Raw genomic sequence first — 26,576 nt, forward strand, 5'->3', positions numbered from 1 at the left:
GTTACGGAGCTGCAGCTTTTGGTCCAGAAGAACTCACGAGCCAAAACTCATCTTCCCAGAACCCTTTGGGGGTTCCCTGGGTAGAAACACCTGTGACACCTTCAAAGGCAACACCACGGCTACAGTTTTACAGTCACTGTCTGAGGCAGGAATTATTATTGCTATTTTACCGAAGGGGTAACTGAGTCTCAGAAAGGTTAAGCAATTTGTCCAAGATCACAGTGCTAGGTTAAGTGGTAAGTCTAAGGCCTTTCCACCAGAGACGACTCCTACTATAAGACATGTGGATCTTCTCGGTTATAAGTCCAGGAAAAGTCCAAGATGTTCGATTTCCCAAAAAACAAGATCAGGCCGAGCACAGTGGCTCATGCCTGTAATCCCAGCACTTTGGGAGGCCAAGGCGGGAGGATCACTTGAGGTCAGGCGTTCGAGACCAGTCTGGCCAACATGGTGAAACCCCGTCTCTACTAAAAAAATACAAAAATTAGCTGGGCATGGTGGTGCATGTCTGTAATCTCAGCTACTCAGGAGGCTGAGGCGTGAGAATCACTTAAAACCAGGAAGCAGAGGTTGCACTGAGCCGGGATCGCACCACTGCACTCCTGCCTGGGTGACAGAGTGACACTTCGTCTCAAAACAACAAAACCCATTATAATTTAAGCAAGCATTGCAGGGAAAAACTGTAATAGTCCAATTTTTTAAAAAAATTGAGAAGCGTGGCTGGGAGCAGTGGCTCACACCTGTAATCCCAGCATTTTGGGAGGCTGAGGTGGGCAGATCGCTTTGAGCTCAGGAGTTCAAGACCAGCCTGGCTAATATGGCGAAACCCCCTCTCTACAAAAAATACAAAGATTAGCCAGGTGTGGCGGTGCATGCCTGTGGTCCCAGCTAGGTAGTGGTCTCCAGCTGGGGCTGGAGGATCGCTTGAACCTGGGAGGTGGACATAGAGGTAAGCCGAGATCATAACACTACACTCCAGCCTGGACAACAGAGCCAGACCGTCTCAAAAAAAAAAAAAAAAAAAAAAAAGAAGCTTTTTCATCGACAAAATCTCCTTCCACACCTATCTGAGAACCTCAAGGAACAAGAGCTGGAACAGAAACGACCAAGGAACACTGGGTTCAAGGAACCGCGTGAGGTCACAGGTCACAGCCCTCGGCAGTAGAGAGTTCATGGAGGTCTCAGGGGAGGGTGAGGAGCCTGCAGACTGAACAGCGGAGGAAGTGCTCCCACGATGGGGAGAGGGAGAGGAGGCCCTCACGTGTCACTGCCGCTGTCGTCCTCCTGCAGCAGCAGCTCCCTGTTGAGGCCGACCTTCTCCAGTTCCTGGCTCAGCTTGTCCAGCTCACTGCTGAGCTGCTGACTCTTCAGCTTCTCGAGCACCAGGTCCTGGAATGATGGGGAGAGAGCACGGGATAGGAGCTCAGCAAAACACGCAGGGAGGCCAGGTGCCAGTCCCGCCCGGGTGTGAGCAACTGTCCTCCCAGGCCACGGCTGCCTCTGTGTGGAGCGAGGGGACTCTGAACCCCAGGGATGCTCTTCCCAAGGAAAGCCAATGGATGCACTTGTCCAGCCCTCCTGGTGCTGAAAACAACCAGACCAGGTGGCTACATGTCAGGATGGATCTAATATGCTACTTCTCTAAGTCATGTATTTGAAATGCCACTTATGTTGACCTTTAAGTAGTACATTTGATTTCTGATAATATGGCTGCCTTTTCAACAAAGCAACAAGTAATTAAAGGGCCCTTGTAGACACTTTGAAACAGAAAATGTGTAAAGAGGGGAAAGATTTTATTTTAAACGCTGGATCTGGTTTACTTTCCATTTTTTAGAGACAGCGTCTTGCTTGGTTGCCCAGGCTGAAGTGCAGTGGTGTGATCACAGCTCACTGCAGCCTTGAACTCCTGGCTCAAGTGATCCTCCACCTCAGCTTCCTCAGTAGCTGGAATTACAGGTGTGCACTAGCACACCTGGCCAATTTTTAAATTTTTTGTAGAGATGGGGTCTTGCTATATTGCCAGGTTGGTCTTGAACTCCTGGCCTCAAGCAATCTTTCTACATTGGTCTTCCAAAGTGCTGGGATTACAGGCGTGAGCCACTGCACCCAGCCTTGGTCTACTTTTCAAAACATGGGTGTTGAATGCATGTCGGTGGTTCACTTCTTCCACCCCAGTTTACGTCAGCACCTCTTTGTAGCTCTCAAGGTAGTGACCGTTTTCTGCCTGGTGTCACAGTCATTCACATGCATGCTTAACCCTCCTACTGAATCCTCAGACCTGAAGGGCAGTGTGACAGAGACAGTGATGCTCACCACCTACTCCCCAAATTTCCCAGCCACCCTGTATCAGCTGAAGCCAAGTCACCAGCTCTGGCAAAGGCGCTGTAGGTGGGAGTGACGTGGGTGACTTCCTGACTGGAGCACAGAAGAGCCTATGTGTGACATTCAGCTGCTCTTTCGCCTGCCATGGCAACCGCCCAAGCCTGGTGTTGAGACGGTGGAGCCATAAGATCAAAACAGCCTGGACTGCTGGGTCAAGCAGAGGACAGACTCCCTGAAGGGTCTCCTGGACTCTGGTGAGCAAGAGGTAAGCCTTGGCTGTGATGAGCTGCAGGGATGCTGGGGTTGGCTATCGTAGCACAGCCTAACTAACCTACGCTAACAAGCCGGGGCTCTGCCTGTGTTCATATTTTGGATCTCTCCCCCACAGCACATGGAATTGCCTGCATGGATGGTCAGTCATCTCTTTCCAGTGTGGAGACTGCTCAGTGTTCACCAAACCCATTTCCTTCTCTTATGTGGCATGTGCACCCTGTGGGTGGGTGTGGCTGTGCTGCTGAGCCCCACCCATACAGCGTGATCTTCCTCACTCTCTCTTTTCCTCCTCTACCCACCACACGCCGAGGAACCAGAAGAGGACTCCACTGGGGGTGCCCAAGCCTCAAGATGGCAGAAGCCAGGCGCCTGAACTGGGCCTTAAGTGCAGTGACTCCAGCGCCTGGCTTCTCCCATGTGGGCAGGGCCCCCACACTAGACCCCTTCACGAGTGAGATAAACGGTGCTGGGCCGCTCAGCTGCTGTAGCCATTTCCCAGAGCAGCCATCTACTCACCCCAGCATACTAAACAAATGCCCAGGTGGCCCAACAACACTTACCAGGGTAAGGACAACATGGAATTCTGGAGGATTTTATATCCCTCAAGAGATTAACACATTCACACTCTTTGACCCTATAATTCCATTTCTGAGAATATATCCTAAAAAATAGTTTGATTCATGAAGGTCTGTGTATACAAGATGTCTAGTATTATTTAAAATAGTGGAAAATAGGATTCTAGGAAAAAAGGTAATAAAATTTAAAAAATAAATTAAAAAAAAAACTTCAGGAAAGGATTCTAGGAAAAAAAAGTAATAAAATTTAAAAAATAATAAATAAAAATAAAATAGTGGAAAACACTAAAACAATCTAAACATCTAAAAAATAATTACAGTAAACCTATAGGATTAAATATCTTGGCCAGGTGCAGTGGCCCATACCTGTAATCTCAGCACTTTGGGAGGCTGAGGCGGATGGATCCCCTGAGGTCAAGAGTTCAAGACCAGCCTGGCCAAGATGGCGAAACCCCGTCTCTACTAAAAATACAAAAATTAGCCAGGCGTGGTGGTGCGTGTCTGTAATCCCAGTACTCAGGAGGCTGAGGCAGGAGAATTGCTTGAACCCAGGAGGTGGAGCCTGCAGTGAGCTGGGATGACACCACTGCACTCCAGCCTGGGCGACAAAGCGAGATTCTGTCTCAAAAATAAGTAAGGGTCGGGTGTGGTGGCTCATGCCTGTAATCCCAGGACTTTGGGAGGCCGAGGCGGGTGGGTCACCTGAGGTCAGGCGTTCGAGACCAGCCTGGCCAACATGGTGAAAACCCATCTCTACTAAAAATACAAAAAGATTAGATGGGTGTGGTAGCGTGCATCTGTAGTCCCAGCTACATGGGATGCTGAGGCACGAGAATCACTTGAATCCGGGAGGCAGAGGTTGCAATGAGCCAAGATCACGCAACAACACTCCAGCCTGGGCGACAGTGAGACTCCGTCTCAAAAATAAATAAATAAATAAAACAAATAAATAAACAAATATCTTACAGCCATTGGGAATTTGTGGCTTTGAAATCTAAAATAACAAAAACCACAACATAATAAATAAAAACCACAACAGCTCACCTGCGTGTATGACATCAAGCACGTGTCTGTATACACAAGCGAAAATGATGAAACGAAACAACCCAAACTATGAGGAGCGTTATCTCTGGGTCGTAAGATTGTAATACGTGGTATTTACTGGGTTCTTAGACCTTAGGTATTGCTGTTTAGAATTAGATAAAGCATTTAAGGAGAACACAGAGTCTTACTTGTCTCCTGAAACCATGCACCACAGAACCCACCACCACCACCACCTGCCAATCCCCTTACAGGGGCCGCCTGTGTCCACTCACCTCCCTCAGAGTCGTCAGTGTCCTCGCATGCACGGTGACTTGCTTGGTGAGGTCCCGGTTGTCCTTCTCCAGCTCCTTCAGCTTGCCGGCCGCGTCCCGGCAGCGGGCCAGCTCCTTGTCCAGTGCGCGGCTCTCCTTCTCGACAGCGGACAGTTTGGCAGTGCTATCATCCAAGACCGCGTCCTTGAGCTCCACCTGCTGCCACAGCCGCTTGGTCTCCTTCTCCAGCAGCTTCTTATCCTTCTCGAGCTGGGCCACCTCCTGCTCCAGGGCCTTCCTGTCCTTCTCGGCCCCCTCCAGCTGTGCATTGGCCAGCCGGAGGGCCTCCAGGTCCCGCCGCAGCGCCTGGCGCTCGGCCTCCAGCTCGCCCAGCTCACTCTCCAGGGTCTGTGTCTTGTGGCTGCTGCTCTCCAGGCTCTGCTGCAGCCTGAGGTTCTCAGCGCTCACACTCTGGTAGCTAAGCTCCAGGCGCTCTGACTTCTTGCCCAGCGCCTTGAGCAGCTCCACGTTCTTCCTCAGCTCCTCCTTCTCACGCTCCAGCTGCTGGTTCTCCCTCTCCATCTGTGCCAGCTTGGTGCTGGTGAAGCGCATGGTCTCCACCAGCCTGCGCAGCTCCAGGTTCTCTGCGTCCAGCTGCTTGTTGTCACGCTCCAGGCCCTCAAGCTGCAGGGACACGTTCTGCAAGGTGTCCAGAGACTTCCTCAGCGTCCGGTTCTCCAGCTGCAGGCCCTGGCTCTCATGCTCCAGGGCCTCGACTTTCTCGGTGGCTGTCTCCAGGGAGGTCACCTTCCTGGCCAGCCTCCCATTCTCCTCCTGGAGTCGCTGCAGCTCCCTCTCCAGCTTCTCCGCCTGCTCCCCCTTCTCCTTGGCCTGCTCCAAGTCCCTGTGCAGCTGCCGCTTCTCAAACTCCAACTGGCTGAGCTTGCCATTGGCCTCCGTCACCGTCTGGTGGAGGGCTTTGTTCTCCTTCTCCACGTCTTTCATGCGGGCCTCGCTGCTGACCTGCGACCTCTCCCGCAGCGACCACATGGCTCGGTTGAGGTGGTCCTTTTCCTGCTCAAGGTCCTTGATCTACGGGAAAACACAACAGGCACAACCCAGGCTGCTGCAGGAACCTATTTCAGTGACGTGGGCTCACACTGGGGATGGGAGAGAGAAGGCCTTGAATGGCTGTCTGACCTGTGCTCAGATACTGCCTGTGTGTTCCCCAGAGGCCTGACAGACACGGATGAGTGGGCACGGACACCACCACTTAGATGGTTCAAGTCAGAATACACTGAGAGCAGCCACAATGATTTTAAAATGTAACTACATCTCTCTCCCTAAGTTTCAGTGGTTTCTCTTGGTCTCTGGTGGCCGGGCCCTGCCCACCTCTGCAGCCTCTGCTTACATTACTCTCCACCTCCTGCTCACTGCTCCTAGCCCAGCTGACTGTGAACACTTTGCATATGCTGATCCCTCTGCCTGGAGTACTTTCCTCTGGCTATCAGCCTCACTGGCTCCTTCCCATACTTGGGGTCAGCTCCCCAAAACATCCTGGCATGATGATTCTAAGGTGGCCGTGTATCCCAGTATTCTCTCCCTCAGCACCCTATTCTCTCAGTAGCACCCTCCTGAGATCATTTTGCCTGTCACCTGGAAGTGTGCCTTCCGGCTGTGAGCAACATCTGGGCAGGGCCCTGTCCGTCTGTTTACCATGCGCCATTCCAACCATCTTCTCCGGGCTTTTTATTCCTCTACCACAGATGCCAAAAAGCTAAAATACTTGGGGCCGGTAATGGTGGCTCATGCCTATAATCCCAACACCTTGGGAAGCTAAGACAGGAGGATCACTTGAGCCCAGGAGTTCGAGACCAGCCTGGGCAACATCGCAAGATCCCATCTCTATTAAATTAAACAAACAAAACAAAACAAAAACAAAAAACTAAAATACTTGGTACCCTGGCATTCTTTGCAGGCTGAGGTAGTCACAACGTTAGTTCTGGCCAACGTGACATCTACGGAGCGTCCTTGGGAGGGTTTCCCTGCACCGCTAAGCCCTCCACCTTTCTCCTGCTTGTACCTTAGGGATGTGCAGCAGCCACTGCTAAGGCTGTCGGAGCTATAGGCAAGAGGTCTGGTTTCTGATGGCATCCTTGAGCCACTACATCAGCCCTGGATTGCCTGCCCTGGGGCTGCCTGTAGTGTGAGGCAAATAAAACCACACGGGTTTGCCAGGGTTCTCAGCTGGGGCACTACAAACATTTGCAGATGGACTGTTCCTGCCCTGCGCACTGAAGAATGTGTAGCAACATCCTTGGCCTCCACCCACTCCATGCCAGGAGCACCACCCCCTCTCTTCCCCTGGGTCATGACAATCAAAAATGTCTTAAGACATTGCCAAATGTCCCTTGGGAGACAAAATTCACCCCACCTTTTCCCACTGCCAGTTGGGAAACTGAGAATTGCTGATTTAAGCTGCGGCTAAGCTAGGTAACGGATAATCCATGCATCCACAATACAGTACCAGGAATGGCTGTAATCCTGGCTCTCTGTCTTGCAGGCAGGGGTTCTGGGAGAGGAGTTAGTGGTGCAGGCACCTACCTGCCTGGCTTTGTCAGCCTTCAGGGTCTCCATGTCACTCTGCAGCTGCTCCTTCTCTCTGATCAGCTCCTCACTGAGGGTCTCCAGGTCTTGGCTGCTCTGCTTTTCTCTCTCCAGCTGGGTTTGTAACTTTTCAATCTGCAGAACCAAAAGACCCAGCCCAGTGCAGACGTCAGTCCTACGAAGTGAACCATGATTTAAAACAAAACAGAAACCGCCCCCACAGAATGCACTAATGGGTCTTTTCTCAAGGGAAGACCTCCTGGCATCATTCTGTAGCAACCTCCCCACTCCACAGCTGTCACTCTTAAGACAGAAAGTCACCAGGCAGCAACCCATCACCATCCCCCCAGCGTCCCTCTGCCCCATCCTTGCTGCCATGTGCTCCACTGCCTTGGGCCACCACCGCTGGGTGCCCTTGGGGGCTTCAAATGCACCCATCTTCCTGTCCTCCCAGAGACTTCCTGCCTCAGCTGGTGATGTCACCTGGCTGCTCAAGTGGCCCTCTGTTATATCTCTTCCTCTTTCACCTCCATGGACATTTGTCACCAAGCCCTGTCCTTCCTGCCCCTTCCACACTTCCACCATCTCCATCACAGGCCAGGCCACATTTTGTCTGACCTGGACAGCCACCCAGTGATCTCCTTGACATCAAGGTCTTATGCCAGAACCCACCTGTTCGCAGCCCTCCTAAACATGAACTACCTAAACAGAGGTCCTCATGCTCCCCGTTGCACACAAGTGCCCGACTTGCTGAAATGCAGATTCTGACTCAACCTTTTTTTTTTGAGATGGAGTTTGCTCTTGTCGCCCAGGATGGAGTACAATGGCAAGATCTCGGCTCATTGCAACCTCCACCTCCCAGATTCAGGCAATTTTCCTGCCTCAGCCTCCTGAGTAACTAGGACTACAGGATCCCGCCACCACGCCCAGCTAATTTTTATATTTTTAGTAGAGACGGGGTTTCACCGTGTTGGCCAGGCTGGTCTCAAACTCCTGACTTCAGGTGATCCACCTGCCTCGGCCTCCCAAAGTGCTGGGGTTACAGGCATGAGCTACTGCACCCAGCCAACCTTTGCATTTCTGATTGCTGTTGCTTCTGGTCTAAAGGTGTGATTGCCTGGGTCCTACCTACCCCTGCTGGACCCCTCTTCTTTCTCGTACTGTGGTTCTTTGTCCTATACTCCAGTCCATCCCCGAAGAACACCCATGCCCCTGATGGACCTGCTGGGCTGAGACATGGGATGGCTGCAGACTTTCTGGCCCCCAGAGGGTTTCCTGTCCTCCCTGCAGCTGCTGGCTTGGGCAACGGTCTCATGTGGTGCAGCATTAGGTTTTCCCAGGAGTTCTGGGTGCCAGGACCCCGCCCCTCAGCCCCCAGGCTGCATGTCTTCACATGAGCTGCTCCTGCCTCTCATGACAGGCCCCCAAAGGGCTGCCCCTCTTCCTCTAAAAATAAGGATTCTTTTTCCTTCTTGACTCAACGAATGAACTCTTATGACTTCAATACAAAGCTACAGACACAGACGAGGGAGGGGGCTTCTCTAGGACCCATGGAGGTGCCTTGAGTTAGAGAGAAAGATGTTTTAACTTCAGGGAACTATTGTTTCCAGAGGTCCCAGACCAAAGCAAGCATGCAGCCTGGGCTACATTCAGGGTGGGGTGAAGAGCCAGGTTGGCAGTACGGGTCCCCCCTGTGGGCCTCAGCAGGGCCAACAGACTTGCTTACTGACTAGGAAATGCCAGCTGGATGGCTGAGGTTGGAGAGAGAAATTCGGGATGAGCTGAGCTGGCTGAGGGTTGCCAGGCCCGAAGCACAGCCTACCTCCTGCTGGTGCTGAAGGGTTCACCTGTCAAACGCTGGCGGGCACCCCTTACGTGTCAGACTCCGGGCTGGGCACTGGGGCCAATAAAACAGTCAGTGAGACATGGACAGAGGGTGAAGGGAGAACCACCCTGCAGGGTCGGGCCAGATTCCAGCCAGGCTCAGGGCAGGCCAAGGACGAGAGGGAGGAGAGAGCTCCAGGCTTCAGACACAGGACAGCTCTGCCTGCAAACAGCAGCCCCTCCCTTCCGGCGCCCCCCGCGACCAGAGAGTGTGTGCCAAGACAGGGCCTCCCTAGGGCCATGGCAGGAGAGGCTGGCGTCGGGCCAGGGAGACAGTGGGTATAGGGCCCGAAAGATCAGCATAAGGAGTTGTGATGGGTGGGCGGCGCCCCCGCCAGGTCCTGTTTGTATAGACGAGGGGCCACAGCAGACAGGACAGGGCAGAGAGATGCCTGGGCACTACCCTGGTGACCTGCCAGGAGGGGCCCCAAAATATCACTAGACCAGCGAGATAATACTGCAGGCTTTCTGGGGCAGCATCGTGAGGACCTGCAGAGCTGGAGGTTTTCATCTTCCTAAAGGGCAATTTTTTTTTTTTATCATGGCCAAGGTGGGGCTGCCACTTATGAAGACATTTCCCGTGCTAGGCCCACATGAATCTAAGAAACCAAAACACTGAGCCAGCCGCGGTGGCTCACACCTGTGATCCTAGCACTTTGGGAGGCTGAGGCAGAAGGACTGCTTGAGCCCAGGAGTTTGAGACCAGCCTGGGCAACACAAAGAGACCCCAGTTCCAAAAAAAAAAAAAAAAAAAAAAAATAGCTGGGCATGGTGGTACGTGCCTGTGGTCCCAGCTATGCGGGAGGCTGATGTGGGAGGATTACTTGAGCTCTGGAGGTCGAGGCTGCAGTGAGCCATGGTCACACCACCGCACTCCTGCCTGCATGACAGAGCGAGACCCTATCTCAAAAGACCAAGTCACTTTCCCATGCTGCCCTGCACCGGAAGACGTGGCATGAGATGGGGGTGTTTTCTGTTGTCCTACAAAGAGAGGAAAAACCACCTGGCAGCTCAAATGCTGCAAGGCACACAAAGTTCAAAGGGACAAGAGTGAGGAGCCACGTAGGAGACGTCCCATGAGGGAACTCAAGGGACCAGTTCCCAGAAGTGGGGGACCTGTTCCCAGCCTCAGAGATCATGAACCTGCAGAGTGGCTGGGTGCAGTGGCTCACATTGGGAGGCTGAGGTGGGAGGATCACCTGAGGTCAGGAGACCAGCCTGGCCAACATGGCGAAACCTCATCTCCACTAAAAACACAAAAATTAGCTGGGCATGGTGGCACATACCTGTAATCCCAGCTACTTGGGAGGCTGAGACAGGAGCATCGCTTGAACCCAGGAGGTGGAGATAGCAAGGAAGCTGAGATTGCACCACTGCACTCCAGCCTGGACAACAGAGCGAGACTCCGTCCAAAAAAAAAAAAAAAGAACCTGCAGAGCCAGGGGACCCAGGTCTCCCGCCACAGTGATGCCTCAGTAAATGACACTGCCAGGACTCACAGCTGGATGGCTGAGGTTGGAGAGGGAAATTCAGGATGAGCTGAGCTGGCTGAGGGTTGCCCATCCCGCATGGCAGTCAGCCTGCAAGAACACTCTGGCCTCCTCCCTTGACTGGAATCTGACAGCTGGTGCATTCAGAGCCCCCAACACACCAGTGCCTCCACAGTCTGAGGCAGGTGGATGAGAGGTCCTCTGACCTGGAATGAGCAAGACCTGTCCTGCACCTGAGATGGAATCTGCCATGTGACAGGGATCCTTTTAACTGTAGAACAAGACTGGCTTGCAAACCCTCATCTGTTCACCCAGATGTTTGGCTTCTACTCTGCTCCCAGGAAGACCTAACAGCTGTCATTAAAACAGAACACAGTTCAGCTATGTCTTCTTCCCCATCCCATAAACCCAGAGGAGGGAGAAAGCACTGACCTGCTTGTTTTACCACAGCAAGACCCTAAGGTGTTCCATCAGTGGCCTCACACATACATACCTAGGCTTTGCAGCCCCAAGGATGTTCATTACCACTTTAGTCAACAACTCAACGTCTGGTATTCAGTACCTTACTGGTTCTTCTCCCTGGGTCCCGATTGCATGCTTTATAACAGTGCACTGCTCTCTTTTTATTGAGCACTATGTGGCAAATCTGTCACACACACTACCTCTTCTAATCCCCACAACAGCCAGCATAAGAAATGTGTGTTTGGGGCCGGGCATGGTGGCTCACACTTGTAATCCCAGCACTTTGGGAAGCCAAGGCAGGTGGGCCACCTGAGGTCGGGAGTTCGAGACCAGCCTGGCCAACATGGTGAAACCCTGTCTCTATTAAAAATACAAAATTAGCTGGGCGTGGTGGTAGGTGCCTGTAATCCCAGCTGCTCGGGAGGCTGAGGCAGGAGAATCACTTGAACCTGGGAGGCGGAGTTGCAGTGAGCCGAGATTGTGCCATTGCACTCCAGCCTGGGCAACAAGAACAAAACTCAGTCTCAAAAAAAAAAAGGAAAGAAATGTGTGTTTGGTTGCTGCTAAATTTCCTGGCACAAGTTTCAAAAACCCTTGGAATCTCCAAAGGGATAGCTGTCTTTCTTGTATGGTAAGATGAATGAGGACTGGGGGCTCCTGGAGAGCCTCAGGATGGGGGCTGGTTGCCAAGGGAACCAACCATGTTATTAGAGAGTTGAAACTTTCAGGCCTCCCCTACCTCCAGGGAGGAGACAGGGCCTGGAGGTTGAGCTAATCAAATGGCAAATGATGTAATCAATCATGCCTATATAATGAAACCTCCGTAAAAACCCAAAAGGACTCGGTCAAAAAGCGTCCAGGCTGGTGAACATGTGGAGGTACTGGAGGGGCACCCGCAGAGGGCAGGGTAGCGTGGCACCACTCTCCGCACCCACCGCCCTGTGCATCTGTTCCGCCTGTGCGTTGTATACTTCGTAATAAACAAGGAATACTAAGCCATCTAGGCAATAGCGGAGCCCACGAAGGGGGCGGTGGGAACCTCTCTGATCTGCAGCCAGTCGGTCAGAAGCACAGGTGACAATCCGGACTTGGATTGGCACCTGAAGTGGGAGGCAGTCTGGTGGGACCGAGCCCTTAGGCTGCGGGGTCTGTAGTGTCAGAATTGAGTTAAATTGTAGGATACCCAGCTGGTGTCCCCCGAGAACTTGAGAACTGCTTGATATAGGGAAAACCCCACACCCCTGGTATAAGCAGTGAGGTACTGGGAGCAGTGGCGTGGAAGAGAACGAGGGAGTCTTCTTTTTACAGGCAGGTACCCCATCAACCCCATTTCACAGATGAAGACAACGAGGCACAAGAAAGTCACATGTCCGGGTCATCCTCTAATGGCAGCGGAGCAGGGACAGGGCCACGCCCCCTCTGGCTCTCCCCAGTCCTCACTCCCGTTCCTATTATAATCAGTGGTGACTGTGCCTGGATTCTGCCCACTGCCTGACACCTGCATGCTCTACCTGGCCCCCTCCTTGTCTGTGCTCCAGACAAGCACTGGGGAGGATGGGAGGATGCCCGAGGGCTCTGTGCCTCCCCGGTGACCTAAGGAGGCTGAGGTACCTTCTTGCTGAGCTGGTGGTTCTCCTTCTCCAGCTCCCCGCACTTGAGGCCGCTCTCCTCCAACACCAGGGATGCGTCCCGCAGCCCCTGGATGGTGCTCTGGAGGCTCTGGTTCTCCTTCTCCAGCTTCAGGATGCGGCTGGACGCACATTCGTTCAGCTCAAACACAAACGACTTCCTGGAGGCTGAAGACAAAGTCCAGTCAGAGCCCAGTGTTCTGTGGACCTCCACTTCCACTCTGCCCCAAGCTCTGAGACGGTCATCAGTCTTGGAGTCCAGGGTCTAAGGGGCTGGGGAAGAACTCCCACAGGTCAGCTGGGGACCCTTCCTCCTGCCCCTCCACTCCCAGTGCCCGAGGGTTCCTCTGCAGGCTTTGCTGGGGTCTGTCAGGGCAGCAATCCAGGGCTCAAGAAGGCGGCAGGTTACAGTCCAGGAGCCAATGCAAGGGCTGTGTCACTTATGGGAACCATTTGGCTATCAGGCTGCTATTCTAACTGTCCAATCAAGGATTTTAGAGGCTAACAGATATGACACATAAGTGACATTTTCCATACTCCCCAGAGCAGAGTGGACATCTCAGCTGCTCAGCAGGCAGGGGCACGTAACTGACCACTCCCGTTGGCCACGGATGGCAGAATCCTACACCAGAACATGTGTCGGGCACTTGTCAGCCTGGATAAGACGCTATGCAGAGATTTCTTTCTGTAACTTCACAATTATGTTGAAGAAAACTGTGATAGTATACACAAATTGCTTTTAAAATTCTAAGTGAGATGAAAAATAAGCTAAAAATAGTAAAAGGCAGACTATCTACTCTGCTTGTAAACAGCTCAGATGCAAATGGAGAAGGGAACAGTCTTGAGTCAGGAATGGGAGTTCCTGGCCCCCTCCTGCCACAAGCAGGTGCATGATTTTAGGTAAGTCATGGGGTTGTTTTGGGAAGGGGAAAAAAAAAAAGGTATGCAAAAGCCCTCTTAAGAAGGGAGCCCGGTTCTTCCCCCTGTCATTTACCCAACCCAGTGCCACGTCCTCATCTCTTGGGGCCTTTCCACACTGTTGCTAATACAGCTATTCCTCCCCCCACCTCTTCACCCCAGGGGCTGTGGGTACAGGGGGGTGATGGCTTTCACAGCAAACACATAAATCTGCAAATGTGTGTGTTCAGATCCCTCGGGTGATCATAAAGACTGAACAGCATCTCGTTTCCCTCTGAGTCTTCATCCTCTACCAAGGATAACGACACGGACCACCGAACAGGCCAGAACACGCCCTAAAGACCCAAACCAACAACAGGCGAGAAGTGGAGGGGACAGTGTGTCCCTGGCCCCAGCCCAGCGCTGACACACACATAAACACACACGCACTCCACATACAAGGATGCTTGGAGGGCTCTGTCCTAACTAAGCTGTAAATGAAACTAACCTAACTTCAACACCAAGCCTCAAATAATGAGCCTCCATTATTTCACAACCTGCGGTCATCTGGACAGTGCCTCTGCAGAATTCATGGGGGGGATCCCATTTTTTAAATTACAGAAAAATATATTTTAAAAGTACCATTTTAGCCATTTTAAAGTGTTTGGATCTGTGGCATTAGGTACAGCACACTTTTCTGCAACCATCACCACCATCCCTTTTCACCTTCCCAAACTGACCACAGAGAATAATTTTTAAGGTTCTATGAGTTAAACAATGGAATCGATGTTTCATTTCCTCTTCCATTAAAGTCAGTGCCTTGAAGACTATTAAAACGACACAATGGTTTACTACTAAAATGCCAGTGTTTCTCTTTTTCTTTTTTTTGAGACAGAGTCTCAATCTCTCACCCAGGCTGGAGTGCAGTGGTGTGATCTTGGCTTGCTGCAACCTCCACCTCTCAGGTTCAAGCGATTCTCCTGCCTCAGCCTCCCGAGTAGCTGGGATTACAGGCACGCACCACCACGCCTGGCTAATTTTTGTACTTTTAGTAGAGGCGGGGTTTCTCCATGTTGGCCAGGCTGGTCTCGAACTCCTGACCTCAAGTGATCTGTCCGCCTTAATCTCCCAAAGTGCTGGGATTGCAGGCATGAGCCGCTGCGCCCGGCCCAGTGTCTCTTTACTAGTGCAAATCTCATCAGCACCCCTCAGCAACCAGAGTAACTGGGTATATCTTAGTAAGACAGACAAGAAGGACCGCGCTGTACAGAACACACGAAGGGCCAGAGCTGGGGTTCATGCTCCACTGTTTTCTCTCACCCATCCTCACAGTCATCTTGTGAGGCAGGTTCATTACCCCTATTTTGCAGGTAAGGAAACTAAAGTTTTAAGAGGTTAAGTACTTGCCCTAGGTCACCCAGCTAACCAGCGGAGGAGCCAAGGCTTTATGCCAGGTCTTTCTGGCTCTCGAAGCCACTGCCCCATACACTCAGGCTTTGCTTGCACGATGCCATCATTCTAGCAAACACTAGAATGATGTCAGCTCCTAGCTAGGCACTAGGAGTTGACAACACTAAGAATAAATCAAGGTATTAACTTTAAAGAGCTCACACATTATACAAAATGGTCTAAATCGGTGAGGCCTTCTCACCAGCCACCATGGTCTCTAACAAATATTTAGTTGATGGGAGACCATCCTAGCTGCTTGTACCACCTCTCTGCTCCACCAGGGGGCGCCCCAACCTGGACTTCCAGAGGCAAGGGATTTGGGGGATCCCCCTTGTGCAGCCCTCAGGCCCCAGAGCTACGCACAGATATCAAAGCACAGACAGCTAACTTCTCACACAGATTCACAGTGAAACTGGTTTTAGGTTCGGAACTGATAGGAACCCCCAAATACAAGAAATATTCACCTGTTTGCAATAACCTTTCCAGAATGCTTAGATGTCTATCAGAATTTTTTTAAAGCCACGCCCTAAACAAGCCAAAAGCCCCATCACACCCTGGAAAGTCTAAGTAACTATGAACTTGCACTATCACGTGCACGGGAACGGTGAGCGTGTGCTATTTTCAAACACAGGAACTGGCTCATTGTTTGCCGGGGCTGAGGCTTCCTGCGCAGGGGGGTTGAGTGCGGCCCCGCCCACGCTTCCCATGATCGACACCTCCTCTCGGGGCGCGGAGCAGTGGGCAGCAGAGCAAGCCCAGGAGGGAAGAGGGAAAGGGAGAGGCCCGGCAGAGGCGCTGTGAACCTGGGTCTCGGAGACAGCAGCCACTCAGCACCTTCCTCACCCAGGAGACAGAAAACAGGCTGCCTCCATCTTGCCCAATTATGCAAATGAATGGAGGAAATGACGCCCTGGGTACATTTATAGCAGGGATTCGTGGCCACTGGTGATGGCTCCTGCCATCCAGGGCTTTCAGCCATCCACAGATGGCCTAAGAGAGCCTCTGGGTGTCAGTGCACTATAATCTGGAAGCTCCTGGGAATGTCCATATGGGAATTCGGAAAACTGGCAACACTTAATTTGTGTTTTGCGTCCTGACGTCAAGGCTGCCAGACCCCTCGTGTCTTCCCTGGGGAGAACTGTAATGAAACAGTTCCAAGTGGAGCTTGAAGGAAATCATGTTTGCCTGGGATGAATGGATGGGCTAACATGGCAGATTCAGAGCCCAGGACTCAGCTCCCTGGAGGCAGCAGTGGCCACGGCCAGGTGGGCTCCCCGGCACCAGGCGCTACCTACCGTCTGACAAGTCTGCGTTCTTGGACAGCTGCTCCAGCTCCCAGCCAAGGTGGGCAGATTCGTTCATGCTCTGCTTCTGTGCAATCTCAAGGACCATGTTTTCTTCCAGCAGCTCCTCAATTCGTTTCTTATCTGTGTCCCGGTCCTGGGGCAAGCAAGAAGAGGCAAGAAGTGAGGCTGCACAGCTGGGGATCCCTCTGGACAAGCCTCAGCCCCTGTACAGCTACCGTCATGTGCTGTGGATGAAGATGTACTGGCTCACTTCCAAATAAACAGAGCTGCACAGAAACATCCCAACACAGGGCCCTGCTATGAGAGGTAAAGCCACTCAAAGGTACCCTGACCTGGCTACCTAGGTTATGAAGAGAGACCCGAGGTCCCTAACTGAATGCTGTCTGAACAAAGTGACATATTGCACAGGGCTTTAAAGCAAGTGTGCAGTGATGGGTAGCTTCGTGGCTCTAGTGAAGCCCTAACAGGCCTCTAAAGCTGTTAAGAGGCTAACAAATCACAGCTCACCCCACACCATCAACACCAGCAAAGACCCTTCTTGCAAAAGACACACACATACACTCATTCCTACAGAAAAGCAATACAGAAGTCAAGTGCTCTCTGTTTGTGGGTGTTAAGTGGCACCCACTCAAGCCTGCTGATTTTAGCAAGCTACTCCCCACAGTCAACAAGTCATTGGTGGTAGCAGTGGCAGCAGCAGCGGCAGTAGCAGCAACAAACTCAGTAGTTAAACTATCAGAGAAGGGCGCAGCATAAACCTGAACCTGCCCCAATCAGTTTTCTTTTCTTTTTTTTTTTTTTCTGAGACAGGGTCTTGCTCTATCACCCAGGATGGAATGCAATGGTGTGATCACGGCTCATTGCAGCCTCAACCTCCCAGGCTCAAGCAACCCTCCTGCCTCAGTCTCTCCCAAGTAGATGGAACTACAGGCTCACACCACCATGCCCAATTATTTAGTTTTTGTAGAGATGGGGCCTTGCTAGGTTGCCAGGGCTAGAACTCCTGGGCTCAAGGGATCCTCCCACCTTAGCCTCCCAAAGTGCTGGGATTACAGGCATGAGCCACTGTGCGCGAGCCCAATCTGTTTTCAATGTAGTAACAACACAGCCTGCAGTACCAATTCCAGGTCGTGAAGCTTGGATTTCAGCTGCAGGTTCTCCTTTTCCAGCTCATGGACTCTATCGCCCCGGGCCCGAGCAGCAGTCAGCTGTTCCTCCAGCATGGCCTTGGTTTCAATTAAAATGATATTATCTTCTCTCAGCTCCTGGTTAGCAAAAACATACATGAGAACCATCAGATAAAGGCACCTGGGTCATTAGGATGGAATTCTAAAACCAAAACTCTTTCAGGCATCTGGACCCAAGCAAACAATCTAGAGGGAAGTCCGAGGCAGGAAGTTTTTCCCTCTACTTTTTTTTTTTTTTTTTAATTATCTTCAGCTTTTTTTTTTGAGATGGAATGTCACTCTGTCGCCCAGGGTGGGGTGCAGTGGCGCGATCTCAGCTCACTGCAACCTCCACCTCCTGGGTTCAGCAATTCTCCTGCCTTAGCCTCCCAAGTAGCTGCGATTACAGGCGCCTGCTACTGTGCCCAGCTAATTTTTGTATCTTTTCATCATGTTATCCAGGCTGGTCTCGAATTCCTGACCTCAGGTGATCCACCTGCCTCGGCCTCCTAAAGTGCTGGGATTACAGGTGTGAGCCACTGTGCCCAGCCCATCTTCACCCTTTTTAATCGGGCAAGGTCAATGGACTTTCTCTGCTATAAGAAAAAAAAAAAAATCCATGAATCAAGATAGGCTGGGAATAGTGCCAAGGCTTTGACATGCCTAATCTCATCTGGATGGACAAGGGGACCCTGAGCCCATTTCCTTAACAAGGAAGAAGTGGGGTCGAGAGTCAATCCTGGGTTCCAGGTCTGAGTCTAGTAGACCTCTTAATTCAACATTCATTCTACAGATGTGGGGCCTGGAAAAAAGCAGCTATTCAGATAAACTTTCATTCAATACACTGCTCCTATCTGAGTATCTTACAAACACTCTTAGATAACAAAAGTTCTTGGCAGTTTCCTGGAAATGGGGGTCTTTAAGACAGTTAAGTTTCAGCACAGCAAACCACATAAATATGAGCTCCACAAATATATACAGTTGAGGGGTCCGCTGGATCTATTTTTGACACAGGCAGTGATGTGCACAAGGGAAGAAGTCGGTCCAGGGTGCACATCTCCACTGTTCCTTTGCTAAGGGCTTTCTTGGTTTCTCTTCTCCTGGGCCCTTCCAAGCACCGCTCGGTATCTGGCGGGGAACTGAGCTTCCCCCAAATGCCTTCAGAGGTTACAAACAGCACACGCCAGGAACCTGTATGCTTCTTTTGGTGGGCAGAGCTGTCTGAGGTTTGTCCCACTCACGAGTCACACTGGAAACCAGGCTGGGAGTTTCTGCTTATCCACCATGTGCTCATCTTGCTATGTGGGCCAGAATCCAAGACTCCTGGTGGAGGGGAAGCCACACACTTTCCGGCCAGCGGACACAGCTTTGATCAAAGCCTGGCAGGCAGTAAGGGGCTTGGCCATTAAGTCTCTGGATTCACCTGCGTGCCCTCTCTCGGCCTGTCCCCAGCAGAGACCACATCTACTATGTGGCTGGCCCTGCCCCAGGCAATCCATGTCCTGCCTTACTCACAGTGGCCCTCAGAGGGAGGCAGGGACAGTCCCTTCCTGCAGATGAAAGACCAACTCAGAAAAAATAAGAAATGAGCTCAAAGCCACGAACGTAGTGAGGTACAAAGCTGGGGCCTGACAGGCTGCAGACCCTGTGCTCTCCTCACTGCCCTCAGCTCCCTGAAGCCCACCCTCGAGGGGCTTGTGTGGGTGAGAGGCCCTTATTGTACTAATGACACGAGCCAGAGCACAATGACCGGCTTCAAAGCAGAATGAAGGCCCGGCCTTTTCTCTCTGGCTACTGCCCCCACTGTTCCGACAAGCGTTCCAGCAGGGTCCACCGCCAGCACTCCCCAGCATCATTACCCTCAGGCCCTGGGCAACCACCGCACAGGCTGCCCGCTGCTTCACCCTCACAACCAACTCCTATTCAGCCTTCAAGACCCAGCCTGAGTTGTCCCCTAGGAGAAGTGCTTGAGAATTCACTGTGTCCCACCCAAGTCAGGCTTCTGGGCTCCTAGTGTTCTGGGTCTGCTCTGAGGCCACAGCAGGCCGGCCTGTTCCTCCCCCAGACCAGGAACCCCAGGCAGGACTGTTGTGCTTTTGCTCTTGTGAGCCTCACATAAGTGTTCAATAACACCACTTGGCCAAATCATGCCACAAGGAGGGAGGAATCAAAGGCGGCATGTGAGGTGGACCTTAAAGAACTCAGAGACTTCCTGGAATGAATGGAGATGGCCAGGAGTGGGAAATGGCATGGAACAGAAGATTTCTAACTGCTACTCAAACATGCCGTGGTTTTCTCGCCATTTCAACCTCCACTATATATAAGGTAACAGAAACATCTCGAGTGCCCTGCACACCCCACCACCACCTCTGAAATGAGAAGCCAGATCCAGAAGCTGCGTCCAAGCTCCGAAAGCCAGCCCAGAGCTCCCCCGGGCACCTGGTGAGGAGTGGGAAGCCCGATTCCACACCTCTGGGTAGCTGTCCAAGGCCAGAACGCCCCACCATGGCCCTGACCACAAGTGACCTAGGAGGCTATTTAAAGGCCCGACCCAGCCCAGCAAACAGCTGAGGGGACCACACTCATGAAGTCACAGGCCAGGCCTGAGGGCTGGTCCAGGAGGCTCGAGAGCTCACTTCTAATCTGCCACTGCGACTTGGGGCAGTGATTAGGCATGGGAGCTAACGGGCCCCGATTCCCAGGGCTGCTACATACACTCTCAACCCGGAGTCCTCCTTTACACGATGGGCCTGAAGACAGGGTGACGCGGAGCTCGGATGACGCGTGTGAAATACTCCACGCGCAGTGCCTGAGACCTACAAACTCGCCAGCTGCCATCACCGCCAACTCACACCGACAGAGCACCCCCAACACTCCCCGCGGAGCACCTATCATGTTAACAGAAAAAACTGGCTTCTAGGGTGCCTCCTGACCCCTGAGGAGCACACAGCACCAGAGGGGGTGCGGAATCAAACAAACAGGCAGTCTTCCGCCAGGGAGCTCGGTAGCAACCACGATACCGTATGGTTCCCTAAGGGGGCCACAGCAGCAGGAGGCTGGCCCAGGGCATCCTCAGTGGGGAGGGTCTGGGTCAGCTGACTCAGGGCAGGCAGACCTCCTGCCCACCCAGGAAACATCACCCCCGCTCTGAACTCTACCTGCTCATCCAGCTTCATGGACATCCCTTGAACTTCACCGAAGACCTGCCTGTTTTTAAACTTCACCCACTTTGAGAAGCATGGGGGACTTAAACCTTAAACCAAACGTCAGGTCTGTCCTATTCAATGTCTTAGTGTGCTGAACCTCATCACAACTCCTCAGCAGTTATTAAGGAACAAGGGAGACACAAAGTCCCAGGTGGGAACAGAAGACTTCCCTGTGTTCAGGGTGTCCTTAGTAAGTGCCCTGAATCTTGACATTCCCTGATTAAGTATGACGTGACATGTCAGCTCTAACGTGAGCTGCTGGAGGCCAGGGCCCTTCCTCAGGCCTCCACGGCCTCTGAGACAGTGGCAGCCCCTCACCCCTCCTAGGAGTACCCCTCTTTCAGCACTTCCCACACCCCCTTTATTTCTTCCTTCCTGTGAAGGCTGAAGCTCATGTTCATTCACAGGCAAGCATCAAGGTCTGGAGGCAGACAGTCATTCCTATCCCAGGTCCCCCTGCTTAGCAACTGCCATGCTGGGCAAGTTATTAATTAATCAATTGTCAGTTTCCTCATCTGAAAAGAGGGGAGGAACTGACAGTGGCTGCTAAACTTGCAGGGCCACCATGAGGCTTTGGTGCATGGATGCAGTTAGGGCCTGACACCATTCCTAGCAGGCGGGGAAAGCTCCACAGATACACAAGGTCGTTACCACTCACTGAAAGACCTGATTGTGTACCTCATTTGGGCCAGACCCTGAGAATGTGAAGGCCCAGTCAGGCAATGTTTTCAGCTCTGCACGTTTTAAGTCTCTGTCACAACTACTCAACTCCACAGAGGGAGCACAAAAAGAGACAACAAATGGTTGTTAGCTGTGTTCCAACACAACTGTGTTCATAAAAACTCACGGGGGCCGGGTTTGCCCAGGGACTGCCATCTGCTGACCCCTGAGCCAGAAGGTCCATGGGGCACAGAGGACCAGGGGTCAGTAAGGCACAGACCCTGTGTTCAAAGAGCTCCCACTCTGGTTGGGAAACAGACAGGAAAGTGCCACGTGATGAGCACTGCCTGCAGTCAGGAGGGGTTTCAAGGAAGCCTGGAGCAGGAGGCTGGGAGACGCAGCCTGCACAGCTCAGCGCCCCACCCTTGACCTGGCCCCAGAGTCTGAGCAGTGAGCTGGGAGGAGAGAGCGGGGCTGGGCTGAGGAAGCACTTGTGCAAAAGCACCAGGAGTCCTGGGGGAGCCAAAGGGGGGAGTGGCAGACGAGGGTACAGTGTGGATTTTACCCAGGAGCCATGGAGAGTGACTGCAAAGGCCTCTGCAGCAGGACAGACAGAGGCAGACTGGCCAGTCCAGACCATTAGGGAGGCACTCCGCGGGCCGACTCTGGAGTGATATGAGCGAGGATGCCAGTGAGGCTGAGGCACACTCTTCAACACCCGCCTCCGGACAAGGACATGCTGGGAGGTGAGAAACAGGCTTACAAACAGGAGGGGCACCTGGACCTGGGACGGGGGAGATGGGGAGGAAGACAAAGAACCAAGGTGGCCCTGTGCTCTGGCTTGAGCACCCGAGTGGGTGTGACTCCAGACCAGAGACAGGACAGGCAGGTGTGGAGGGAAAGACAATGACTCTGAACACACTGGCCTTGAGATGTCTCTGGACAACCCGGGTACCCTGAAGCCTGGAGCACAAGACAGAGCCTCAGCCAAGGATTAAGATCTGGGACTCAAGGTTCTATGCATGTGGGCTAAGGGAAGGCGGCAGGGCAGGTGAGCCATCCCTGGAGAAAGCTCAGAGGAGGAGCAGAGGGCGAGGGGTGAATGAGGGCCCTGATACTGAGGGGTGGGCCTGCAACGGGAGGGTGAGTCCAGGAGTGGGGAGAGTGGAAGCTCAGGGAGGAAGTGGTAGGAGGAGCTGGGGCTGAGGAGTGCTTGCTGGATATGTCCATGTCAGGAGCGCCCTTCACTGGCAAGAGTGGCTTTGGTAAGTGGAGTGGGGGAGGGTACAGGCACGGCAGGTGGCCCCAGACTGGGGGAAATGGGCCCACAGCTGACACTGCTTTCACACAGGTCTGTCTTTGAGCCCAAGGAGAGGCAGCTGGAGAGAATCAGAGGAAAGTAGAAAGGTCTGTTTTAAGTTAAAGATGGGAGAGCCTCAGGGGCCCTAAGACACTGGACTGAAATCAACAAACATGTCCCAAGCACCTTTTCCTCCTGAAGATGACCGAGACCTCTGAGAGCTGCAGGAGACGCTGCCTGGGGCCCGAGGAGGGTGGAGGAGGGCAGAGGAGCTGGGGCCCTATCTCCAGGCCCCATGGCCAAGGCAGACCAGGCCACAGCAGAGCTCCCGCCCCACCCCGTTCCTAGTCACCATGGTGGGGTGGGGGGTGGGGGGTGGGGGGTGTGCATGTGAGAGAGGAGACAGAAAGACAAGACACACATTCTGAGAATGATCATTAGCCCAGTTCCTCACTGGCCGGTGCTGGCCAACAACCCTTTCTGTCCCTCTGGCTGACCCCTCACTGCAGAGATCTATTCCACGGTCCCCACCTCCTTGGGGCAGCTCCCTGTCGGGGAGGCTCCCCATGGACAGGTGCACCCCAGGATAAGCCCACTGCAAACATGCTCCTATATCACAGGATGCCAAGGTCTCAGACGTGCCCGAGAGCACCCCCTACTTTGACAGATGGGGACAAGACTTGCCCAACACCTGGCAAGCTGGGTATAGACTGTGCCCAGCTAGGTCTCTGCCCCTGGGTGTAGACTGTGCCCAGCTAGGTCTCTACCCTTGGGTGCAGACTCTGCCCAGCTAGGTCTCTGCCCCTGGGTGCAGACTCTGCCCAACTAGGTCTCTGCCCCTGGGTGTAGACTCTGCCCAGCTAGGTATCTGCCCCTCGGGCTCTTTGGGAGCCAGCGCTGCCTAGAGAGCCGTAAATCACACAGGAGCAGAGAGGCGCCACATCACTCCGCTCAGGATGCACACAGCATCTATGCATCTGCTCTTTGCCTGCAGTAGAAACTTTCAGCCAATTTTAAAATACGGGGAAAGAGAACCTTCCAGTTCTCTGCCTTCGTCCTCCTCTCTCGCAGCCCTGAGGGCAACCCCTGTGCCCTGGACAGCACTGAGCAGAACTACTGTTTACAGAGGGAAGTCAGGGACACCCCACGCCCGCCCGCATGCTTCCTTCTGGACCGAGGGACACCTACTCTGCTGTTCATTTTGTTTTTTCACCTCTTATGTAAGCTAGGCTAGGAGCAAAAATAGCTGCCAGACTTTTGAAAACAAACCATGTACATTTGTGTTCCATGTTTTTGTAACCAAAATTAATCTGCCCTTGCCCTGAAGCCTGGGTCCTTTATCTTGTCCTACCACACAGCAGGACGCGCTCTCCCTTCGGTGATGCACACCGATGTGCTTTCCGGGTTAGACGGGACAGCCTGTCTGGGCAGACCCGGCCACCAGTCTCTCCCACTGTACCTGCAAGTGCTGCACCAATTCGAGCTGGCACGAATGCAATAACCTCTCTGCTCTCCTGCCCATCTCACCTAACAGCCCTGTCTCCAATCCCACGGAGTCGAAAAACTCATGATTCCTCCCCTTCCCTCCTCCCCAGACTGCAAGCCTTTTAACTGCAGAGCAGAGTGGCGTGATTACCAAGTGCCTTGTGTGTGCCAGGCTCTGTGTACACGCAGTCAAGTAAGAGAGTCCCGCCTGCTGGGGCTCAAGGTCCACACAAAAAGCCTCTGGCCACACTCCACCCACAGACTGGCCCTTGGCTCTGCAAACCCTGCCTTTCCGGAGGGAATCCACGAGTGAAGAGCCTCGGGGGGAAAAAAAAGACTCTCTTCATCTGCAACCATATTCCTCCAGCTTGGGAGGAATCCAAGAAGTATAAAGAGAGAGACACACGCAGATGTGTTCCTATTTCCATTTGGATGACGGCCACTGACGTATGTGCATCTCTTTTGGCTGTACTATAGGAATACATTAAGTAATTCAATGGAACCTTCTTGCTAATATTTTAATGGTATAGATCTGCTAATGAATTCTCTTAGAAACATATACTTAGTGTACCCTGTTGCTTTATGTCTTATTTTAAACTGAGCCTTAAGGGAATATAGTATTTTAACATTAACTCTGCCAACAATTTTATCTAGAAGCCTGTTGCCATTTTTGCCGTCTGTGAAATTTATGTCCAAAGAAAGGCAAGATTACATTTTTTCCTAACAGATTGAGTTGGTGTAGTGTATTCTTGGTTATCAAAATACTCATACAGCTTTGGGATTTCGAATTGGTAAATATTCATGATGTGTGAAAAAGCATGACATATACTGCACGCTCTCAACCATGTAAAACGATGCTGTGTGCACACACAGGACACAGAAGGACACGGCAAACTGTAAACTGCTTGTGATTCTGGAGGACTTTGTTCTTTGCTTGTCTTTTTCAGTTTCCTATAACGCACATATTAATTTTTTAAAAGTAAAGGTTATTTTTTTAAGGGGGGCAAGATGGCCTGGGAGAGGGCCTGTAAAATGCAGATTTCTAGGGCCTGCCCTTACTCCCTAGGGTCTAGGGTGGGACCCAGAAATCTGCATTTTAAACACAAACCCTCGGCTGATCCTGATATAGGCAGACACAGACCACATCTTGAGAAACAGAAATGAAGAGCTGAGACTTATGGGAAACTGCTTCACAGCTTTAAACTGATCAATATTTTTAACTGTTTCACAATGGATATGATTGACCAGGTGTGAGCTGAGGCAAAGTGCCTGTTGTCCCACTGACCTTTTATTTGGAATACCTCTTCTAACACTAACATTTTCTCGTAAAAAATATAAAATTTCCTGAAAGGTCGAAATAATTGTATCACACACACCCATACACACACCACCTAGATTCTACAATTAGAATTTTTGCTATATGTGCTTTATCACATATCCACCCATCTATCCATCTCTCTAACCACTTCATTTTTATTTTCTGGGTAAACATACCTCGTACTTGGGTCTTTTCTAATCTAAGGCTTTACCACCTGCGGGTCAACCTCAATTCACAGATGCATTTCTTTTTTTTGAGAGAGAGGGTCTCACTCTGTCGCCCAGGCTGGAGTGCAGTGGCACAATCTCGGCTCACCACCACCTCAGCCTCCTCCAAGGTTCAAGCAATCCTCCCACTTCAGACTCCCGAGAGTTGGGACCACAGCTGCCTGCCACCAGAGCCAGCTAATATTTTTGGCATTTCCTTGTAGAGATGGGGTTTCACCATGTTGCCCAGGCTGGTCTTGAACTCCTGGGCTCAAGAGATCTGCCTGCCTTGTCCTCCCAAAGTGTTGAGATTATAGGCATAGGCCACCATGCCTGGGCCACAGATGCATTTCTTCATGGTGCTGTCTGCTTTTAATTGCACAGGAACTGTTCTTAAGGAATCTCAGGGCAAATTCCCTGGAAATGTGCATCGCTACACCCTGAAAACCCTGGATTTTCATATAAAGCTGGGCACACGCTTATTTATTAAAAGCAAACACGGGCCATCAAAGTCACCTGTGCATTAAGGTAGCGCTGGGCCTTGACATGAAGCCCACTCAGCACTGGAGGGAGTGACTGGCCCAGGCATCTGCCACCGGGGGCAAGGGTTCACCTCAACCCCAGCAGGGCTCAGATGGTACCTGGCTCCCATCTCAAAGCAGCTCAGCTCCAGGCTTCTGAGCTGCATTCCAAGTTAAGTCCAATACACACCTGAGTGCTCGGGTGGGAGGCCCGCCCCAATAGCCCTGTGCTCCCATACTCGGCTTCTGCAGGTATCTGAGAAGGTGGGGGCTCCAATGCAGCAGAGCAGCCACCAGCTCTGCAAATGCAGTACTGCCCAAAGCCAGCTCCAGATTCACTAAGCAAGCGTCTCTCCAACACCTCCCAGGGGCCAGAACTGCTCTACATGCTGAGAAAGTGCCCATGAAGACACAAACCAAACTCCTGGGCCAGGGTTCCTCGTCTGGTGGGACTCGGGGAAGCAGTGGTAGAAAGCAGGGCTCGTACATCAGGCAGACTTAGGGCCACGTAGCCTGAGTGCTTAA

General features: G+C 52.2%; 1 protein-coding gene across 3 annotated transcripts in view; it reads right to left on the reverse strand.

Annotated features, from left to right (window-relative positions):
- The window catches only part of CCDC88C (coiled-coil domain containing 88C), a 145,745-nt gene that overhangs the window by 37,201 nt on the left and 81,968 nt on the right, over positions 1–26,576 (reverse strand). For all 3 annotated transcript variants that reach the window (XM_054448673.2, XM_054448674.2, XM_054448677.2), the window contains exons 11-16: positions 17,308–17,454; positions 16,178–16,322; positions 12,520–12,704; positions 7,070–7,207; positions 4,487–5,557; positions 1,262–1,389 (exon numbers count right to left, since the gene is read on the reverse strand). In XM_054448673.2, the coding sequence (XP_054304648.2) occupies positions 1,262–1,389; positions 4,487–5,557; positions 7,070–7,207; positions 12,520–12,704; positions 16,178–16,322; positions 17,308–17,454 (1,814 nt within the window). The remainder of the gene's footprint in view (positions 1–1,261; positions 1,390–4,486; positions 5,558–7,069; positions 7,208–12,519; positions 12,705–16,177; positions 16,323–17,307; positions 17,455–26,576) is intronic.

The sequence above is a fragment of the Pongo pygmaeus genome, chromosome 15 (assembly GCF_028885625.2).
Source record: "Pongo pygmaeus isolate AG05252 chromosome 15, NHGRI_mPonPyg2-v2.0_pri, whole genome shotgun sequence".
NCBI classification, from domain to species: Eukaryota; Metazoa; Chordata; class Mammalia; order Primates; family Hominidae; genus Pongo; species Pongo pygmaeus.